This window comes from Mustelus asterias, chromosome 10, assembly GCF_964213995.1.
Source record: "Mustelus asterias chromosome 10, sMusAst1.hap1.1, whole genome shotgun sequence".
NCBI classification, from domain to species: Eukaryota; Metazoa; Chordata; class Chondrichthyes; order Carcharhiniformes; family Triakidae; genus Mustelus; species Mustelus asterias.
The window spans coordinates 98,736,023-98,758,225 of NC_135810.1; the positions used below are offsets into that span (position 1 = coordinate 98,736,023).

A 22,203-nucleotide genomic window follows, 5' to 3' on the forward strand; every position below is an offset into this window, starting at 1 on the left:
AGCAACCACCACCTTCCCATTGGCACTACTGAAGAGCTGCTGGCCTCTGATTTGCTGTGGAGATGCCGGCGTTGGACTGGTGTGAACACAGTAAAACACCAGGTTAAAGTCCAACGGGTTTATTTGGTAGCAAATACCATTTGCTTTCGGAGCGCTCCGAAAGCTAATGGTATTTGCTACCAAATAAACCTGTTGGACTTTAACCTGGTGTTGTTAAAACTCTTACTCTGATTTGCTGACAGAATTTGGCAGGCGTGACCTACACCTTCTGGGTCCTTGATCCCAGAGGACAGCCAGCTGCTGGCCTGTTAAGTGCCTGTTTTGCACAAGATGAGGAAGGCCTTATCAAAATGAGGCAATACGGGGGTCTTGCTGGCTCTCTAACCTGCAGCCAAGACCACTGTCGTCTCCACAAGATTCCACCCAATTTATATCAGCATTATGGAGTTATCAAAGTTCCATTCTCAAATTCAGTGCTTCCTTTACATTGCCCTTGCATCATTTTATATTTAAAACATTGCATATAAAAAAGGGGAAAGAAAACAAATAGGTTGAGGGCTGATAATGTTTTAATTTGACAGTCTTGAGGGCCAGATTTGCTTGCTGGGTATGCGTATTGGGAAATCAGAATGGAAAGCCATGGGGGCTACACCTCAGACTGGTAGCCTTGCTGGATCGACCCCAGGAACACACACACATGGAAATTCCACCCCTGTGTACTTACAGTGCGGTAGATAAAAACCCTGAGGAAATTTCCTCCTAATGTCTCCAGCTTTTGTCCGTTGTGCAACTCATTGAGGACCACTTTCAGTTTCAGAATATGGTTTTTCAGGATTACTTTCAGTATTCGTTGATCAAGTCCCATAACATCCGCTGTCAAATAGAAATGGAAAAGATCAGTTTAGAACTGAATAGTCTGAAGCGGACATCTATATTTAAGGAAGGGGTGCCACATGTATGTATTTATAAATAGAATCACTATTCCTTCCTTTTCTTCATTCATTCCTGGAGTGTGGGCACCGCTGGCTGGTGCAGCATTTATTGCTCATCCCTGAGGATACTGAAGAGTCAACCACATTGCTGTGGGTCTGGAGTCACATGTAACCCAGACCAGGTAAGGACGGCAGATTTCCTTCCCTAAGGGACATTAGTGAACCAGATGGGTTTTTCCGACAAGCGGCAATGGTTTTGTGGTCATCGTTAAGACTTTTCATTCCAGATTTTTATTGAATTCAAATTTCACCATCTGCCATAATGGGATTTGAACATGGGTCCCCAGAGCTTTGCCCTGGGACTCTGGATTACTAGTCCAGTGACAATACCACTATGCCACTGCCTCCTCATTCATTTCAATTATTGTTCATTCATCATATATTACCATTTATTGAAGTATTTTTGACTAAACAACAATTACTTCTGACAATATCTGGGAATTTGGTTATGTCGTGTGAGTGAACTATATTAGTGTAAGTCTGTACAGCCATCAACCCAGGATTTTTAGTGCCATTATCGGCTAACTTCATCCCTTGAATTGTCAGATTTCAACCATTCAAAGCAATCACTAGCACTGGTTAAAAAATGAAGAAATTGAAGAAAAGGAAACTAAAGGCTATCAACTTGTGAACTGGATTCTTTTTAATCATTGATATTTAAAGTACTGATGGTGGAAACACCTCCCTCTTCAATTCATCTTACAATGGAGCAGACAGGTTAAAAATAGAAATAGGCCAACAATGGAAGCAAATCACTCATAGAATCCTTCATAGAATCCCGAAAGTGCAAAAGGAGGCCATTCGGCCCATCAAGTCTGCACCAACTCTCCGACATCCCACCAAGGCCCTATCCCTATAACCCCACATATTTACCCTGTTAATCCCCATAACCTACACATCTTTGGACAATGACAATGCAGATAGTGATTAATTCCAAGCATATGTGTGCACGCTATGTCCAAATCAATGGAATTTTAACTTATTGATCCAGCATTCCTCACCACTCTGTCTAAGGGCATTAGTCAAGCAGAGAACAGCCAAAGTATCTAACGCAGCCCAAACCTATCTGAATTTGCCACTTTAGGACATTAACACAGCCCTGGCTTACTCATTTCACTGACAGCTCCTGTAACTAGAATGGGGGCCAGAAAGTGGAATAGGAAGTTGTAAATGTATCATTGGCTGCTCTTCTTGCTGCTTTTAGTTTGCTTGCCCAAGAAGCATCCAAAAGACCCGCAGCTCCAAAGAACCTGATTGATGTTGTATATGGAGGTTCGTCACAAGCAAAGAGCAGCTAACAAAAAGCAATCATTTTGAATATGGATGCACTGAGATAACATCAACAAGCAACTGAAGGTACAAACTCTAACACAAAAACTTGTTGCAAACTCACTGCATGTTACCATGTATTCATAGAGGCTGCCACCTAGCAGTTCCATACTAACTCTAAATTAAGTAGCTGGCAGATTGGTTACTGTCCATTTTGAAATTTGTAAAAGATTTACTTCATTCAGAAGATTGCTCTATCTAAAGTATAATAAGAGCAATTCAATGTTACCAAAGTCCAAAATATTACACCCCACTGGGAGTAGGCCAGCAGGCAAGGGAGTGGAAAATCAGGTGGGATATATTTGGGAAGGGATCACATGGCTTACTTGCCTCAGTTAATATTTTACCAACAACATGGTAGCTGGTACACAGCCCACCCACCTTTGGGATAATTGAGACCCTTAAGTGACCAATTACTGACCCTTATGGGCCTCTTCTCAGAGGTCCCTCCTTGTCCAACACAGAATCTCTCTAACATGATCGCTGAATTCTCCTGTTCCACCATACCCCACACCGAACCCCTCCCCCACAACCTCCTCGCTGGGACTGCCCAACTGGTCTTGGTAGGACAACCCCATCCACTTTTAATTCCACCTGCTATTTTGTTCTTCGTGGTGGATAGATTGTAGATCCAACAGTGTCCACCGCTCTCAGTGGTGCTGCTGAGACTGGAGAGCTGCTGGTCATCTGATTGGATCAGCAGCTGTAGGAGGCAATGCATCCTCCTGGGTAGGGTGGAAGCTGAGACCTTAGTCACTTAACACTTAGCCCCTAGGCTGGACCACCTCCCCCAACCCCGAGGCTAGCCCATCTCCTTCAGCCAAAGTGTTTCAAACAATTATCCTGAAATAACTGATTGCATTATCAGAGACAAAGGTCGGAGTTTTACCGGCATGCCCGCCCCAATTGTGGAGGCGGGCAAGGCTCAGAGAATGGCATTCTCTGTTGGCCTCAGGCGAAACTTGGGTGGATGTGCCGGTAAAAGTAAGCCCAAAGGCACCACAATGGTCTGAAAAGTCCACAATATCCTTGCATTATTGATTAACATGCTTGTGTCAAGTTAATATGCCTGCCATAATTTTACCATTCTAAAAGTGGTATTAAGCTATTTAAAATATCCACCTTACAGTCTCTGCTAAAAGAGCAGTCAGAGAAATGTCATCCGAATGCATTGAGTATTTATATAATACCACAAAATGTATGTTGGTGTTTGCAAATAAAAATCAACGTGTTGCATGGAACATTTGACAGTGAGGATTTACCATCAAAGGCGTCATTCAGAGGAGCAAGTAAGGTGTACTCATGATCTTCAGTGAGAGAAGCCGAGACTCCAGTTTCCTTCACTAAGTCGTAAAAGGTGGTCTGTTTGCCATTAGTCAGCTCCAAGACCTGCATAGCTTTAAATGCAATAAGAGAAAGAGTATCGGTAATGGTACAGTGTCTCAGTAGTTGATCTCAATATTTCTTTACTTTGTGTTAAGGACAATCATTCCACTCAATCCAGCTCTTTGGCTGTAGGATTCAGATTGGGTAATATACAAATGACTATTGATTAAGCATTGACATTTTACCTTGGAGAACTGTAAGTTTCTCTCATTTTTATTATTAGTATAGAGCTATTACATCTTATTAGGATTGTTATTTTAAAGTGGAAAGGTACACGCGTGATTCAGGCATTCCATGTCCAAAGTCATACACCTCCTTTTCAAATCCCAGACCACTACAAACATAATATATGATATGGGATATATATGATAAAACGTCTATATGTTTCTTACACAAATCAGTGCTTACTGTGTTAGGAGCAAACATTTGAGTTTGTACCAATTTGAAAACTACTTATTACCAGGAATTAATTTACGATGCTGGAATTATCAGTGTTTATAAAAACACAAGTATCCTTACAACGGGGAGAATACTTTAACCAAAAGTCAGTATTGTATCAGTTATTGAATACACACAATTACACTGATGCAGTGGGTCAGAACTGACAGAATGTACATTCATTGTGAAGTGTTATTCAGTTAAATGTGATACTGCACTGGCAGGCTTACAGAGAGTTTTAGCACATCATTTTCTTCCCTGGAGGAACAGATTTGATAGACAAGGACAATCAAAAGAGGCTATCTCATGTAATCCTGATAACATCCTCCCCCAGCATTCACACGGGCACAATTTTCCATTTAATCTAACTTGTCAACACAAGAATTCAAACTGTGGAAAACTAAAAGATTTGAAAAAAGGTCAAGTGTATCGCAAAGAATACATTCAGCACAATGATTTTCAACAGAGCGCTGCATTATTTTACTTACAATTGTTATACGTCCAATTAACTGTAGGAGACCCAATGAAACTGCTACAATAGAAAGTTAATTCAACAGGATTTATGTAGCGATGTTTGTGTAACACTCAGTCATTCAATGGAAAAATGTTTTTACTTGTTAGAAAAATTACACATTTGAAGAATCATAATTCTTTCAATTTCACAATAGAAATCATAGAAATCTTGCAGTACAGAAGGAGGCCATTCGGCCCATCGAGTCTGTACCGACCACAATCCCACCCAGGCCCTACCCCCACATATTTTACCCGCTAATTCCTCTAACCTACGCATCTCAGGACTCTAAGGGGCAATTTTTAATCTGGCCAATCAACCTATCCCTCACATCTTTGGACAAATGTTAAATACATTTAAATGAACAGGAAAATATTATAAATTAATGTATTTGCAGAATTGTACAAACTCACATTTTTGCTCCTTATACATTAAGCACTGAATTGTGTAAGAAACGTATAGACCTTCTGGCAGCTTCAGATTAGACCAAAGAATTGTGTTTAACCTTCATTGAGTTGCCAAAACTAGAATTGTAACAATTTCTTTGAAAAAAATGTGTACCAGGAGGAAACGAAGTACATGTCCTTTGAGGAATTCTGTCACCCATTGGCTTTCATCAATTACCTGCATCTGGAATCAGCACTTTATCGATTAAGTGAATCACACCATTGCTTGTGACAATGTCTTTGCGATTGACCATCCTCTGCCCATTAACAGTAAGACTATCACCGTCACATCCAATCTCTAAGTGTGTTCCTTCCAAGGTGGCATAGGTTGACCCGGACATAATGGCTTCTGAACACTGGACAGAGTTGAGAATGTGGTAGTTCAGCATAGCTGCAAGAAAATTACATCAGGTTAACTGACTAGATCGCATTCAACAAGCTCTGGACTGGAATTCTCCCATCCCGTCCGCCACTGGAATTCTAGCGGGCGGGGCGGGGCAGGGGGGGCGGATCGTGTAAAGGTCCATTGAAGTCGAACGAGAATCTCCGGTTTTCAGGCCAACGCGGCCGGAGAATCCCGCCTCTGATATTGAATACCACCCGAAAGCATTGGTGGGAGTTGAAGTCTGTCGGGTGCAAGGGGTGTGTCACAGCACTACTAGAGACCTTGGGAGATGATCCTTGATAATATAAATCAGGAATGTGGAGTAGGATTGGGACAGTCTTGACACTGGATTAATCCAGGACCAGGGGAGAGGGGGAGGGGTGGGAGCCGTGGGCAAAGAAAGATCCAAAGGTATCCATGTGTGTCTGACTTCCATTAAGTAAAATGAATGTGACCCACCAGTGGCCAGGATCATTTTGTTATTCATTCATTGGACATGGGCATTGCTGGCTGGCCAGCATTTATAGCCTATCCCTAGTTGCCTGGGAGCAGTTGAGAGTCAGCCACATCGCTGTGGCGCTGGAGCCACATGTAGGCCAAACCAGGTAAGGATGTCAAATTTCCTTCCCTAAAGGACATTAGTGAACCAGATGGGTTTTTCCATCGACAATAGTTTCATGGTCATCAATAGATTCTTAATACCAGGTAATTTTCCTTATTGAATTCAAATTCCACCATCTGCCGTGGCCGGATTCGAACCTGGGTCCCCAGAACATGAGCTGAGTTTCTGGATGAATAATCTAGCGATAATACCACTGGGCCATCGCCTCCACTGCTTTTATTGGAAGGACTGAAAATTTGCAGGGTGTAGTCAGGCCTATGTAAAATTGTGTCGATGGGGCATAACCCTGCCATTTAAATTAGGGGCTTCCTCCAAGGAGTCAGGGAGCTATCCCATGCCTGAATTCAGATAGCTGAGGAAGCATGGTGCAAATGGGATCTTAGCCACACATTCACCCTGTTACCGCTGAGAGAGATGGGCAGAAAGGGGTGATTAAAATCAAGCAGGCCTACTATTTCAACCACAGCCAGTAAAAGTGTTTAAAATCATTCATTAGCTCAAGATTCCACACATGTTCACAATGGATCCCATTTCTAAACATGCCCGACATAGCTGCCAAATTGGTGATTTCAAGAAGAATATGGAAGGCAGTGTTTTAAAGCTAAAAATATATCCAAAAAGTCTTTGTGCGAAAAACAAAAGTTGAAATCAATGAAGTGAAATTGGGATAAAGGGTGGCTAAATTTGGTCGGTAGATTTTGCCGATTCATTCCTATCTCTTGTTGGAGAATTAAGAGTGAATGATCAAACTGAACTGTTGAACGATAACTGCTCATGGAGCAACAGGCTTCCTGGGAATAACAGGAGAGATGGAATAGTAGGTTGCCTATGAGCAATGCGGGATGAATTATATTCCACTCCAGGCGCCTCTTGTCATCTGCAAGGGGGGGATGTGTGTGTGAGGAAATACAATATCAACCACGAATGATTAATGTATAGTTTTAGCGATGAGTGTTACAAATACAAGCGGAGAGATCAATTAACCATAGGTTGGCTGTCCTCAGAAAGCTCGGGAGACAGTAAATTCATGAAGTCTGGAGGTAATTAATCATGTGAAGTATTAGACATGTTAGTAATCATAAGGAGAGAGGAAAATCCACCATTACTATTTTTACTGTTTAGAATGACCATCTGTGCTGGACAAATAAAGTCTGTTCCGTAAACTCAATCATGTGAAAATCTTATTTGAAATGAGTTGCTGACAAATGTAGAAGGAAGGAGGTTGACTCAAGGTGAGAATTCCCTGGTCTCACGGACGCCGCTACCTCGGCCACCAGAAGCGGAGAATTTGGCATTCAACCAAATCTCTGTTCACAGCAGTTGGACCGGATAATCCCAGCCATGGACAAGATTGGAGAATTCCGGCCAACATGTCCCCAGTGCTCTGTCCCTGACACCTGCTGCAGACATCTATCTCCTGTGGCACAGCCACTTCTCACTCCCTTCAAAGAAGGGATTTCCAAGAAAGTTATGCTGAACTTTTATAAAACACTAGGTTGACCTCAACTGCAGTATTGTGCCCAATTCTGGGAACCACACTTCTGGAAAGATGTGAAGGGATTAGTGAGCGTGCAAAAAAGATTCAAGAGAATGGTCCCAGAGATGAGGGAGTAGGTAGATTGGAGAAACTATGGCTGTTTCCCTTAGATACGGGAAAAAGGTTGAGAGGAGACCTGATAGAGATCGTGAGGGGGTTGGATAGAGTAGATTGGGAAAAACTGTTCCCAATGGCAGAAGGATCGAGAACCAGGGGGCATTGCATTTAAAGTAAATGGCCTGAGAGTGTGATGGAGGCAGGTTCAATCATGGCTTTCAACAAGTACTTGAGTAGTTAGTTGAATAGAAACTAATTTTCAAGGCTCCATGGAAAATGTGGAGGAGTGGGAATAGCTGAGTTGCTCTTGCAAAGAGATAGCATGGGTAAGATGGATCAAATGACCTCCTATGTGTTGTAACCTTTGATTTTATGATTTATATAGTGCTTTTCACAACTTCAGGATGTTCCACAGCATTTTCCAGGCAATACAGTTCTTTTGAAGTCAAGGCGATGATAGCAGCATGTTTCCATGATGGACGTAAACAGAAGCACTGTTCTAAAGTAGGAAATGCACAGCAAGTTGTCACAAACAGCAATGTGATAATGACCAGATAATCTGTTTCAATGATATTGATTGAGAGATCAACATCCCCAGGACATTGGGGATAATGGTATGCTCTTCTTCAATATAGTGCCATGGGATCTACCCATCTGCAACATCCAAAAAGAAGGCGTCTCTGACACTCCAGTGTTGCGGTGTCAAGTGCAGGTAAGAACTCAAGAGCAAGAACAAATTTTACCCAAGTCTTTATGTGAGCTTGAGTTGACTGAGCACAAACCCTATTGCACTACGCTTATTGTGGGATTTCCACCACCCCCCTCCCCCGCCTTCTCCCCCGCTGTCTGTTTTTTGGCAACAGAGGTGGCCGACAGCAGGATCTTCCAGTCCCGCCGATGTCAATGACATTTGCTTTGTTCGTCGGCCGTGCTGCCAGCCAGGGACCCCGTCACGGAGGGTCGCCTGTGGCAGGACTGGAAAATCCACTGATGGGAAGGGCGGGAAAATTCAGCCCTTGGTCTGCAGTGCAGGCTGGCCTGGAACATTTGAGCATTCAGGGTGTGATAGAAAAGTGTGAGGAATCTTATCAAAGCTTAAGGCTTTAATTTGAATGAAACGTGGGATTTTTATTCCATTGAATTTCCAAAACATCTGTATTTAATGTGATATCCAGAAATGTAATCTTGGACAAAATTAGCTATTCTTGAATCACATCTGTCAGCACATTCAAAGGTGAATAAAATGATCAGTCAAACCCTTGTGAAAACATGGGTTTGTGTTGTTTCTAAGTGACTAGTGCATGGAAAGCTATTTATGTGCAGCTGTAAAGACTATTTTGCCATTCTTTAAATTATGTTTACAAAGCACCAGGACTGGATTTATGACAAAGAGGAATGTGATTTCAAAAACTCTTTGCAGCCGGCAAGCACTTTAGGGAGGATCTTTGTGCAATAGGGTGAAATGCATTGTTCCAGTCAGCAGCCTGCCTTATTTACCCCTTTCCTGGATTTTGTTTTACTGACCTCATCGGATAGCTGACTCGTTAGCTGACTTTACGCTTTAAGATTTACACCCGTGCACCAATTAGGCCAGCAAACCATTTTAACATGTCTGAAACGCAGATACTGACACAAATCAAAGACAGTCATGGGATGTGGGGCGTAGCATCCGACAAAAAGAGGGTAGTCCAAATGTTTGCTCACTGACCTTGCTGTGTCATTCACTGTATTGTGCATCACTTAACAATGTACCTTTCAGTGCCACAGGGTCACTGAGGATGCGTTCCAGCATCTCTTGGGAAAGACCATCAAAGGCTTCATTGGTCGGAGCAAAGACTGTGTAATGTCCATCTTTGCTAAGGGTTTCCAGCAGTCCCGAAGCAGTGGCAGCAGCCTAAAGGGAATGCACATTAGATAGCACTCAATAAATTACAATTCTTAACATTTTAGAATCTCACAAATGAACATTTATCCAATGGCCCAAGGTTAAAATGCACCTACGAAACGACAAGTTCAGATACCAGTACTTGTGCAAAGAAGTCATTTCATAATTTTCCACAAAATAAACAGTATGAAAATACACCACGGGATAGCAGTTCCAAATTATTCATTGATAAAAATGGCAAAATAGTCCCTGGTCTGAAGTTAAAAAATCTCATTTTTAACTACATGATACAATTATACTATATATTTTCTGATTCGCTTTCCCTTACAAACTTAATGCAAATTGAAAACAAAAGGAAATTGGAATAAAGAACCATTACCCCGGACATTAGGAACAGTAACAAAGGTTGAAAAGTCATATACGCTAAAGGTTGTTTCTTTAAACTGCTGTAACTCTTTAAATCCATTCTCCAATAGGCAACCTCCCAATCAGACATGTTTAATGCTGAGAATTCATGTCTAATTTGGTGATGAGGCTGACTCATTACAAGTGGTGTTGCCCACTAAAGGTGAAACCTATATTTTTCAAGGTCACTGAATTATCAGTTGAAATTTCAGCTCAATAAGGAAATATAGGTATATGGGTTTTTGGGGTCAGACAGAGAGAGGACATGTCCCCTTTTCTTCTTACTCTGCCTCTTTTCATTCAGCTCACGTCCAAGCCTTGTTGCCCCTTGTGATTCCTTGCCCTTATACTATGGCTTGTTGTCTTCTTGTCTCCTGGGCTTAGAATGGCTAGTTTACCCTCTTCCCATCATCGGTAGGTTAGATGGATTAAGCCATGGGAAATGTGGGTGGTTATGGGGATAGAGTGGAGGGAGGGCCTGGGTGGGATGTTCTTTTGGAGAGTCGGTGCAGGCTCGATGGGCTGAATGGCCTCTTTCTGCACTTATAGGGATTTTATGGTTCTACTGATTCCCTTTCCTGTGACGACATTAGATCAAACAATGCCTGGTGACAAACCCTCTGGAGTCACAAGGGAGAATAAATAAATAGCTGCATCTGGCAAAAAGACTCATGAAATTCTAAGTGCTGAAAATGAAGGAAAACAGTTTTTAGAAAGCCAACTGAACTTACCTTGATATGGTCCAAGTCCTGCAACCTGCAAGTCCCACTGCACCATGTCAAGCTTCACTAGCATGCTGGAGACTTGATCAGCAGCAGGCCTCAGGCCTAGAAATAGTGTGAAGCCCTTTCACGTGCCCTCTGAGTACATTAACTACTTTAGGTGGAGGCTTCAAATCCATGCCAGACCCAACACAAAAATTAAACAGGACCTGAACCAAATGGAAATGTAATTTGCCTGATTTTCCTTCCGCTAGTGTCCAGAATTGGGATGAGAGTGAGGCAAAAATCACCTCCAATATGTGTCAATTCATAATGTCACATTTTAACTCACTTCATCGTGCTGGGTCAGTCACTCAGGTTTTCAGGTAGAATATTAAGCATTTATTCAACAGATGTTTAAACATAATAGTGTTAAAATACTTTTGAATTAAATCAAATGTTAATTATTTAATTAAATATCTAGTCAGCATCGTGAAATTCAACAAATTGTCAATATTTAATGTGCCGAAAATCAGAGATTTATTCTGTTGTGATGATGCTTAATATGGATCATCTGTTCGACATCAACTTACCCTGAGGGATGAAAGTTCTTCCATTCCTTCAATAACATCCGCGATGGTGTTGCCGACGGCCGTGATGACTCGGTCAATGACGTGCACAATGCCATTGGTTGCAATCTGGTTTGCGGAAAGTATTTTCGCACAGTTCACTGTAACAATCTGCAAAGGTTAAAAGGATCAGGCTTTTGCAATTTTTCAAACATTTCTACCTTAGTTCCACATTTTCAAGACCCTGCTGACAGAGGAAGGTTATAGACCCTGTTTTTATTTAACATCCAAAGCATAAGAAGAGTATTTTCCAGTTAATATTTCATATTTCTTACACTGTCTTCAACATTGGCCCACCTTTGTGGCAGGTCCTATCATCATTCCATTCCTATCTATTCCAGTTTAGCCAACCCTCTACCTAAAATGTCTTTACCTTCCATGCCCACATAGCCATGCAAAGGTCTGTTGACCTCAGATGGGGATTTCTGGCCTTGGGGCGAGCGCGGCCGGAAAATCCCACCATCCAATCTTTCCCCAATTCTACTTTTTAACTGCATTTGGCCTGATTGGAACATATTCAATGGAAGCACTTACATTATTGCAATAAATTCAGATAAACACAAAATTTAAAGCAGTAGAATGGCCTCCTTCTGTGCTGTAAACATCTATGAATCACTGATAATTAAAGTTAGACCAAAAATTGTGATATTAAATAATCTGTATGTTTCATATGAATGAACATAATCACTGTGGCTGCAACAGCAGGTCAGAATTCACCTCCTGATTTCCTAAAAACTGTCAGCCATCTATAAGGTACAAATCCAGAGTGCGATGGAATACTCCCCACTTGCCTGGATGAGTCCAACAAAACTCAAGGCCATCCGGGACAAATTAGTTCACTTGATTTGCACCCCAGCCACAAACATTCACTCTCTCCACCACAGAGTTGCACAGTGGTAGCAGTGTACACCAACTATAGGATGCACTGCAGCAACTCGCCTTCAACAGCACCTTCCAGACCCGCAACCTCTAATAGATAGATGAATAAAGTCAGCAGATGCATGGAAACACCACCACTTGCACATTCTACGCAAGTCCCACACCGTGCTGACTTGGAACTATAACACCATTCCTTGCCCTGTCGCTGGGTCAAAATTCTAGAACTCCCTCCCTAACAGGGTGTACCTGTATTATGTAGACTGCAATGATTCAAGAAGATAGCTCAGCGCCACATTTCTGGGGCAGTTAGGGATGGGCAATAAATGCCGGCCTTTCCAACTGCACTCAAATGAATAAGTGAAAAATAAGTGGCAGGGATGTGACAATTGATTATAGTCCTCACGGCCTCAGAGGGGGAATAGCCAACCAGGGGTTCTGCTTTTTGCTCAGTATCCTAGCAGTTACCACCCCAGAAGAGTAGGCATGTGACTGTCAAGCAAAAATAGGATAACAAAAGGTAGTGATGGCCCTCAGGGTCAATATTTAGCAATATTGACTGGAAAGGTTCGCATATCGAAGATAGGCACTTGGGTGAGGGACCGGTCCACAGCTAGAGTCAATTGGTGGGATAGCTCTCAAAAGTGAATACTGCGATTTTGTCACACTTGTTCACTGGATGTTCACATCCCTGCTCATTATTATGATTGCTGAATGCATTCAGTGCTAACTATGCATTCCATTGACTACACCCTTAAACAGGGTACCCGATATTGTAAGTTGTTAGCAGTATTTAAAATCAGCCCCTGTCTCTGAAAGGGAAGGGTGCTGCTGTGATCATTTGGGATAGTGTTGCTCAAGAATTGCCTGACTATGATGGGGGAGAGCATGCACCAAGGTTTTCCAACGCTGGACTGGAGGCCTTCGAGAGTGGGGAGAAGGAGTGGTGCTTTGTACCCCCAGGAAGCCCTCCAGACACACATCGAGTACTAGATGACTGAACCAGATAGCCACGAACCACGAATGTTTACTTCAGTCATCGCCGGGGCCAGTCCAGTTAAGAGTCAGTCACATTGCAGTGGGTCTGGAGTGATATACAGGCCAGATTCGATAAGGAGAGTGGATCCTTCCGAATGGAATTTTTTTCACCGCTGGAGAGGCCGGCAGCATAGCGCTGTGCCACTGTGCACGCATCGATCTGTTAGCACCGAGATCGGCGCAAGTAGCCCCACACTACTGGCCTCCTGATCGCTGACCAGCACAGCAACCCCGCATCACTGCCCCGCCGATCCCCCCACTCTCCGATCGCTGGCCTCCTGGACATCTCCAGGCCAGCCACGATGTCCTCCCCCCACCCCACCGTCAGGCCCGACCTCCCAACCCTCTTCCCCCTCCGCCCGTCCTGATCTCCCCCTCCCCCCCCCACTCCCCTGCAGTCTCGAACCCCACTCCCTCCTTGATGGCCAGCCCCAATCTGCCCTTTCCCTCCCTCTGCCACTGATCTTGACTGCAGGGTGGCAGGGGGAACCCCCACCCCCACAGATCGGCCTCCCTATAGGCCCTGCCCCCAATAAACCCTGCCCCCTTGGCACTGCCCAATGCCTGGTGGGCAGTGCCAAGGTGCCCCTCAGGCATTGCCAGTTTTCCCCGTTGGTCAGTGCCAGGGAATCAGGCTGGCATTGCCAGGCTGGCACTGCCAGGGGGCACCTCTCCTTACACCCGACCTACTGGCCTCCCTTCACTTCAGCGGGGTCGGACCGCCAGCTCCCCATCAGTGGGGGGCTGTTGTAAACCTCGCTGGAGTGAACCACTCCTGGCTGTGGGGGACATGCCAGCAGGCCCGGAGATTTCAGTCCCGGGACAGTTAATTGGATTTAAGTGGCGATTATAATATTTATATCAGCACTGCGCCGATTTCCGGTGTGGAGCTGACGACGCCATAAATCCTGTCCCCACTGACATGCAGAGGCCGTGGCGCCCAGTGGGGAGCCTGCTAAATGGCCTCTGCTGATGTCTCCCAGCCTGTTGTGCTGCTAGAGCAGGACAGTGAGCTGGGAGAATCGCACCCCATGTGTTAAACTCTTTTCCAAGATGGCCTCCAATGGATTTTACGCCATTTTGGAATTCTAAAAGCATTTGTAGTGCTCCAAAATGACAAATGTCTGCCCTCAGTACCTTCAGGAAAGAAGAAGAAAAGCACAAAAGAGGTCAGTCTTTGGTGCACATGCCTTAAGCTTTAGCACTTCTTCTGGATTATCATGATTTGCCCACAATTTATAAATTACCAAGGATATATTAAGATTATATGAGCTGGAACTTTGTTGCTTCAGAATATGTACCAGGTTCTGCCACAAATCAAATCACATTTACGGTGGTACAGTGGTTAGCACTGCTGCCTCACAGCACCAGGGACCCGGGTTCAATTCCCAGCCGGGTCAGTGTCTGTGTGGAGTTTGCACGTTCTCCCCGTGTCTGCGTGGGTTTCCTCTGGGTTCTTTGGTTTCCTCTCACAGTCCGAAAGATGTGCTGGTTAGGTGCATTGGCCATGCTAAATTCTCCCTCAGTGTACCCGAACAGGTGCCGGAGTGTGGCGACTACGGGATTTTCACAGTAACTTCATTGCAGTGTTAATGTAAGCCTACTTAGAATCATAGAAGCCCTACAGTGCAGAAGGAGGCCATTTGGCCCATTGAGTCTGCACCAACCACAATCCCACCCAAGCCCTACCCCTGTAACCCCACTTATTTACCCTGCCAACCCCCTGAAACTAAGGGATAATTTAGCATGGTCAAACCACCTAGCCAGCATATCTTTGAAGTGTGGGAGGAAACCGGAGCACCCAGAGGAAATCCACACAGATATGGGGAGAATGTGCAAACTCCACACAGACATGACCCAATCTGGGAATCGAACCCGAGTCCCTGGTGCTATGAGACAGCAGTGCTAACCACTGTACTACCGTGCTGCCCCTTGTGACACTAATAAGTAAACTTTAAACATTTTTGCCTTGCATCCAACTTTCAAGCTGAGTAAACACTTATGCTAACTTATTTTATATTGAAGGCACCTTGGTAATTGGCTGTAGTCCACCAAGGATCACGGGTATCCCTCTCCATTAGAGAGACACAATGGGTTATGTAGCTCAAGGGGCACCACTCTGCACAGCAAGCGTGGGGCAAGAGGAGATGGCAGATCTCCACGAACTATCACTGCTGGCATGGGGATTGAACCCGTAATGTTAGTATCATTCTGCATCACACTCTTGCCATCTGAGCTAACCAAACCACCACGAAGGAATAGAAACATAGAAACATAGAAAACTACAGCACAAAACAGGCCCTTCGGCCCCACAAGTTGTGCCGAACATATCCCTACCTTTTAGGCTTACCTATAACCCTCCATCCTATTAAGTCCCATGTACTCATCCAGGAGTCTCTTAAAAGACCCTATTGAGTTTGCCTCCACCACCACTGACGGCAGCCGATTCCACTCGCCCACCACCCTGTGTGTGAAAAACTTCCCCCGAACATTTCCCCTGTACCTACACCCCAGCACCTTAAACCTGTGTCCTCTCGTAGCAGCCATTTCCACCCTAGGAAAAAGTCTCTGAGAGTCCACCTGATCTATGCTTCTCAACATCTTATATACCTCTATTAGGTCTCCTCTCATCCTACGTCTCTCCAAGGAGAAAAAACCGAGCTCCCTCAGCCTATCCTCATAAGGCATGCCACTCAATCCAGGCAACATCCTTGTAAATCACCTCTGCACCCTTTCAATCTTTTCCACATCCTTCCTGTAATGAGGCGACCAGAACTGAGCACAGTACTCCAAGTGGAGTCTGACGAGGGTCTTATATAGCTCCATCATTATCCCCGGACTCCTAAACTCAATCCCTCGATTGACAAAGGCCAGCACACCATATGCCTTCTTAACCACCTCCTCCATCTGCGGGGCCGATTTTAGAGTCCTATGGACCCGGACCCCAAGATCCTTCTGATCCTCCACAGTACTAAGAGTCTTTCCCTTTATATTGTACTCCTTCATCCCATTTGATCTGCCAAAATGGACCACTATGCATTTATCTGGGTTGAAGTCCATCTGCCACTTCTCCGCCCAGTCTTGCATCCTATCAATATCCCTCTGTAACTTCTGACATCCCTCCAGACTATCCACAACCCCACCAACCTTCGTGTCATCGGCAAACTTACCAACCCATCCCTCCATTTCCACATCCAGGTCATTTATGAAAATGACAAACAGCAAGGGTCCCAGAACAGATCCCTGGGGCACACCACTGGTGACTGACCTCCATTTAGAAAAAGACCCATCTATACACACTCTCTGCCTCCTTTGGGCAAGCCAGTTCTGGATCCACAGGGCAGAAGCCCCTTGGATCCCATGCCCTCTCACTTTTTCTAGAAGCCTTGCATGGGGGACCTTATCGAACGCCTTGCTAAAATCCATATAAACCACATCTATCGCCTTCCCTTCGTCAATGTGTTTAGTCACATTTTCGAAGAACTCCACCAGGCTCGTAGGGCACGATCTGCCTTTGACAAAGCCATGCTGAGTATTCTTGAGCATACTAAACCTCTCCATAAGAACATAAGAAATAAGAGCAGGAGTAGGCCATCTAGCCCCCTCGAGCCTGCCCCGCCATTCAATAAGATCATGGCTCCAAATGCTCATAAATCTTGTCCCTCAGAATGCTGAAAGATATAAAACTGAGTAAAGATCAACAAACCTACCCCATTTGGATAATGATTGATGAGGATGCCGAGCTCATTGTACATAGACTGTACGGTCATTCCATCCTTCATATCCTTTGTCAATAAGCGATAATTGACCATATGGTAATGCAGAGCGTTAAGGAGTTCAATGTTCACATTGCTTAACAATGCATCGCGAATCTCCTATTAGGAAATCAAAAGAGAATGTCAGCTACTTAACCAGTCCCTACAATTTATAATGGCAATTAGGAATGTAATATGCAAGATTAAAATTTCACCGTTGAATTAATGTAGCGAAATATCATCGTCGTCTATTTGTCAGATCTTATAAATATCTACTAATAACTATCTCGTAACTTAAATTTTAAGAACAGTCATGAACAGAGAAATATTTTTAGCTGACGGCAAGCATGTTTATGAGCTCGGGTTTTTCAGTATTATATTTTATCCTGATACATTTCTCCCTGGTTAGACATCTCCTCCTCCCCCAACCCCAGCACAGTTACTGCTTCTGAATATCCTCTCTCCAGCTCAGCCGGCAGCTGACTGGGTCTCAATCTGACCAGGCCATTTTTAATTCTGCAAGTTTCATGTTTCCTTTTAGAATTAATTATTTTTACTTTGAAGGGAGATTTTCTGAGGTGGGACACTGTCATGATGAATGGTGACAGACTTTGTCAGGAACTCAGAAAAGTATTTATTAATTCGGAAACATCGTACAGAAGTTGGCAAGCCCCACCCACCCCTCCGCAGCTGCGGAGCAGTCCACCAGTCTCTATACGTCTTCTACAGGGTGGCACAGTGATTAGCACTGCTGCCTCACAGCGCCAGGGACCCGGGCTCAATTCCAGCCTTGGGTGACTGTCTGTGTGGAATTTGCACATCCTCCCCGTGTCTGCATGGGTTTCCATCAAATGCTCCGGTATCCTTCCACAGTCCAAAGATATGCCGGTTAGGTGGATTGGCCAAGCTAAATTACCCCTAAGTGACCAAAGATGTGTAGGTTAGGGGGATTAGTGGGGTAAATACATGGTTGGTTACGGATATAGGGCCTGGGTAAGATTCTCTGTCGGAGAGTCGGTGCAGACTCAATGGGCCGAATGGCTCAAGGGATTCCACACATGTTTTCAGGCTGTCTTATGCCTAAGAGAGGACTCCACCCGCTGGAGTGATTACCCATTCTCAGTCCCAATTGGCCCCTCAAAGCAAATGACCCTCCACTCCTGAGCTGCCCTTAAAGGGACAGTCACCACAGACACCCACAGGCACAGTGGTTCACAGCACCAGGGATCTGGGTTCAATTCCCGGCTTGGGTCACTGTCTGTGCGGAGTCTGCACATTCTCCTCGTGTCTGCGTGGGTTTCCTCCAGGTGCTCCAGTTTCCTCCCACAGTCTGAAAGACACGCTGGTTAGGTACATTGGCCATGCTGAATTACCCCTCAGTGTACCTGAACAGTCGCCGGAGTGTGGTGATAGGGGATTTTCACAGTAACTTCATTGCAGTGTTAATGTAAGCCTACTTGAGACTAATAAATAAATAAACTTTAACTTTAACTCATTGATTACTGCCATCAGCCAGCAGTGGAATTCAAACTATAGCCACTGCCGTTCAAATTGACTGTCCCTCAAATAACTTGCAATTTGCTATCCTTGCACAATCTTGTTGTCGAGGGCTATTTCTCACATGGATATTTCATGGACAACTTACGGCATCCAGCAACATCCAAGCATCATCACTCGGTGCAAAGAACGTGAATGATCCAGCCCCTTCAATTTCTTTTTTTAGATTAGATCTTTCTGCATAACGCTGTGTACTTATGGCGCCCACGACACCCAAAGTACCATAGACATGGTCAATAGGGGCAACTACAAAGAAAAGATAAACAAGGAAGAGTTTCAGTCGAAACTTATCATCAGAGGAATATACACCAGCAAACACAATGCAAGCCTTTGAATTTCTGCAAGTTAAGAAACTGATAATAATCTTAGTAACAGACAGCTGGGTTGCGCTAAATTATCTGAACGGTAGACAGTGTCACCATTTCCGCGATGGACTTTCCCAGTGCTGTGGTAACTGTGCTCAGAAGCTGGACAGTCAATATATGTGTAATTTGGAACAACATGACATTAGTCTCGTTTTTGAGGCAGGGTTTAACATGACGTATATTTTACTTTAATCAGTATTGTAAAGTATGTCACAAAAACAGAACATGCTGGAAAATCTCAGCAGGTCTGACAGCATCTGTGGAGAGAGAATAGAGCCAATGTTTTGAGCCAGGATGACCCTTCATCAGAGCCTTTTTTTCATATATACTTTGGTCGGAGGGTGGGTTTCTGCCAGTTACAGCGGAGAATTGGGAGATGTCCTTCAGAATGTCCAGTCACATGATTTTATCACTGGTCGGTAGGTTCCGCTGCACTGTTGAGGTCTGACGAAGGGTAATCTTGACTCAAAACATTGGCTCTATTCTCTCTCCACAGATGCTGTCGGACCTGCTGAGTTTTTCCAGCATTTTCTATTTTTGTTTCAGATTCCAGCATCCGCAGTATTTTGCTTTTATATTATAGTGTAAAGTGTGTCACCTGATCATTCTTTTAAAAGTCTCTCAAAATGTCATTGCATGTGAACTGCTTCAGTTATATTACATCATACACTGTGGGCAGAAATTTCCCATCCTGCCCGCCACGGGAATCGTAGCGGGTGAGACATGGACCATGCAGAGGTCTGTTTTCCTCGGGCGGGATTTTCCAGTCTTGGGGCGAGAGTGGGGTGAGAGTGGCTAAAATAAACATTGGTCCTTTAGAGGACGAGAAGGGGGATGTAATAAATGGAAATGAGAAAATGGCTGAGGCATTGAACAGGTATTTTGTGTCGGTCTTCAGTGGAAGACACAAATAACATGCCAAAAATTGATGACAGGAAGGCTGTGGCAGGTGAGGACCTAGAAACTATCATTATCACAAAAGAGGTAGTGTTGGGCAAGTTAATGGGGCTAAAGGTAGACAAGTCTCCTGGTCCTGATGGAATGCATCCCAGATACTAAAAGAGATGGCAGGAGAAATAGCAAATGCACGAGTGGTAATTAACCAAAATTCGCTGGACTCTGGGGTGGTTTCCGCAGATTGGAAAACAGCAAATGTGATGCCGCTGTTTAAAAACAGTAGAGGTAGACAAAAGGCAGGTAACTATAGGCCGGTTAGCTTCTGTAGTAGGGAAAATGCTTGAATCTATCATCAAGGAAGAAATAGCGAGACATCTGGATATAAATTGTCCCATTGGTAAGATGCAGCATGGGTTCATGAGGGCAGCTCATGTTTGACTAATTTGGTGGAATTCTTTAAGAATATTACATGTACAGTGGACAATGGGGAACCTGTGGATGTGGTGTATCTGAATTTCCAGAAGGCATTTGACAAGGTGCCGCACCAAAGACTGCTACATAAGATAAAGGTGCATGGTGTTACGGGTAATGTATTAGCATGGATAGAGGATTGGTTAACTAACAGAAAGCAAAGAGTGGGGGTAAATGGGTGTTTTTCTGGTTGGCGATCAGTGACTAGTGGTGTGCCTCAGGGATCAGTGTTGGGACCGCAATTGTTTGCGATTTACATAGATGATTTGGAGTTGGGGACCAAGTGTAGTGTGTCAAAATTCACAGATGACACTAAGATGGGTGGCAGAGAAAAGTGTGCAGAGGACGCTGAAAGTCTGCAAAGGGATAGGGATAGTCTAAGTGAGTGGATGAGGGTCTGGCAGATGGAGTACAATGTTGGTAAATGTGAGGTCATCCATTTTGGTAGGAATAACAGCAAAATGGACTATTATTTAAGTGGTAAAAAATTGCAGCATGCTGCTGTGCAGAGGGACCTGGGTGTCCTTGTGCAGGAATCTCAAGGAGTTGGTTTGCAGGTGCAGCAGGTAATTAAGAAGGCAGATGGAATTTTGTCCTTCATTGCTAGAGGGATGGAGTTTAAAAACAGCGAGATTATGTTGCAGCTGTATAAGGTGCTGGTGAGGTCACACCTGGAGTACTGTGTACAGTTTTGGTCTCCTTACTTGAGAAAGGATATACTGGCACTGGAGGGGGTGCAGAGGAGATTCACTAGGTTGATTCCAGAGTTGAGAGTGTTGGCTTATGAGGAGGGACTGAGTAGACTGGGGCTATACTCATTGGAATTCTGAAGAATGAGGGGAGATCTTATAGAAACATATAAGATTATGAAGGGAATAGATAAGATAGAAACAGGGAAGTTGTTTCCACTGGTGGGTGAAACTAGAACTAGGAGGCATAGCCTCAAAATAAGGGGAAGCAGATTTAGGACTGAGTTGAGAAGGAACTTCTTCACACAAAGGGTTGTGAATCTGTGGAATTCCCTGCCCAGTGAAGCAGTTGAGACTACCTCATTGAATGTTTTTAAGGCAAGGATAGATACATTTTTGAATAGTAAAGGAATTAAGGGTTATGGTGAGTGGGCGGGTAAGTGGAGCTGAGTCCACAAAAAGATCAACCATGATCTTATTGAATGGCGGAGCAAGCTCGAGGGGCCAGATGGCCTACTCCTGCTCCTAGTTCTTATATTCTTGTGTTCTTGCGAGCACGGCTGGAAAATCCTGCCTTGTGTTGTAAAGTATCATTCCAAATGCTATAATCTGCAGTGAGTTAGATTTCATTTGATTTATTATTGTCACATGTATTAGTATACAGTGAAAAGTACTGTTTCTTGTGCGCTATACAGACAAAGCATACCATTCATAGAGAAGGAAATGAGAGAGTGCAGAATGTAGTGTTACAGTCATAGCTAGGGTGCAGAGAAAGATCAACTTAATGCAAGGTAGGTCCATTCAAAAGTCGAATGGCAGGAGGGAAGAAGCTGTTCTTGAGTCGGTTGGTCCATGACCTCAGACTTTTGTATCTTTTTCCCGATGGAAGAAGGTGGAAGAGAAAATGTCCGGGGTGTGTGGGGTCCTTAATTATGCTGGCTGCTTTTCCCAAGCAGCAGGAAGTGTAGGCAGAGTCAATGGTTGGGAGGCTGGTTTGTGTGATGGACTGGGCTACATTCACGACCTTGTGTAGTTTCTTGCGGTCTTGGGCAGAGCAGGAGCCATACCAAGCTGTGATACAACCAGAAATAATGTTTTCTATGGTTCATCTGTAAAAGTTGGTGAGAGTCGTAGCTGACATGCCAAATTTCCTTAGTCTTCTGAGAAAGTAGAGGTGCTGGTGGCTTTCTTAACTATAGTGTCGGCATGGGGGAACCAGGGCAGGTTGTTGG

General features: G+C 44.2%; 1 protein-coding gene across 6 annotated transcripts in view; it reads right to left on the bottom strand.

Annotated features, from left to right (window-relative positions):
• Positions 1 to 22,203, bottom strand: part of LOC144499799 (periostin-like) — a 104,793-nt gene that overhangs the window by 44,744 nt on the left and 37,846 nt on the right. For all 6 annotated transcript variants that reach the window (XM_078222297.1, XM_078222294.1, XM_078222293.1 and 3 more), the window contains exons 4-10: positions 18,638 to 18,795; positions 16,948 to 17,112; positions 11,288 to 11,434; positions 9,456 to 9,597; positions 5,281 to 5,493; positions 3,584 to 3,718; positions 725 to 873 (exon numbers count right to left, since the gene is read on the bottom strand). In XM_078222297.1, coding sequence (XP_078078423.1) covers positions 725 to 873; positions 3,584 to 3,718; positions 5,281 to 5,493; positions 9,456 to 9,597; positions 11,288 to 11,434; positions 16,948 to 17,112; positions 18,638 to 18,795 — 1,109 coding nt within the window. The remainder of the gene's footprint in view (positions 1 to 724; positions 874 to 3,583; positions 3,719 to 5,280; positions 5,494 to 9,455; positions 9,598 to 11,287; positions 11,435 to 16,947; positions 17,113 to 18,637; positions 18,796 to 22,203) is intronic.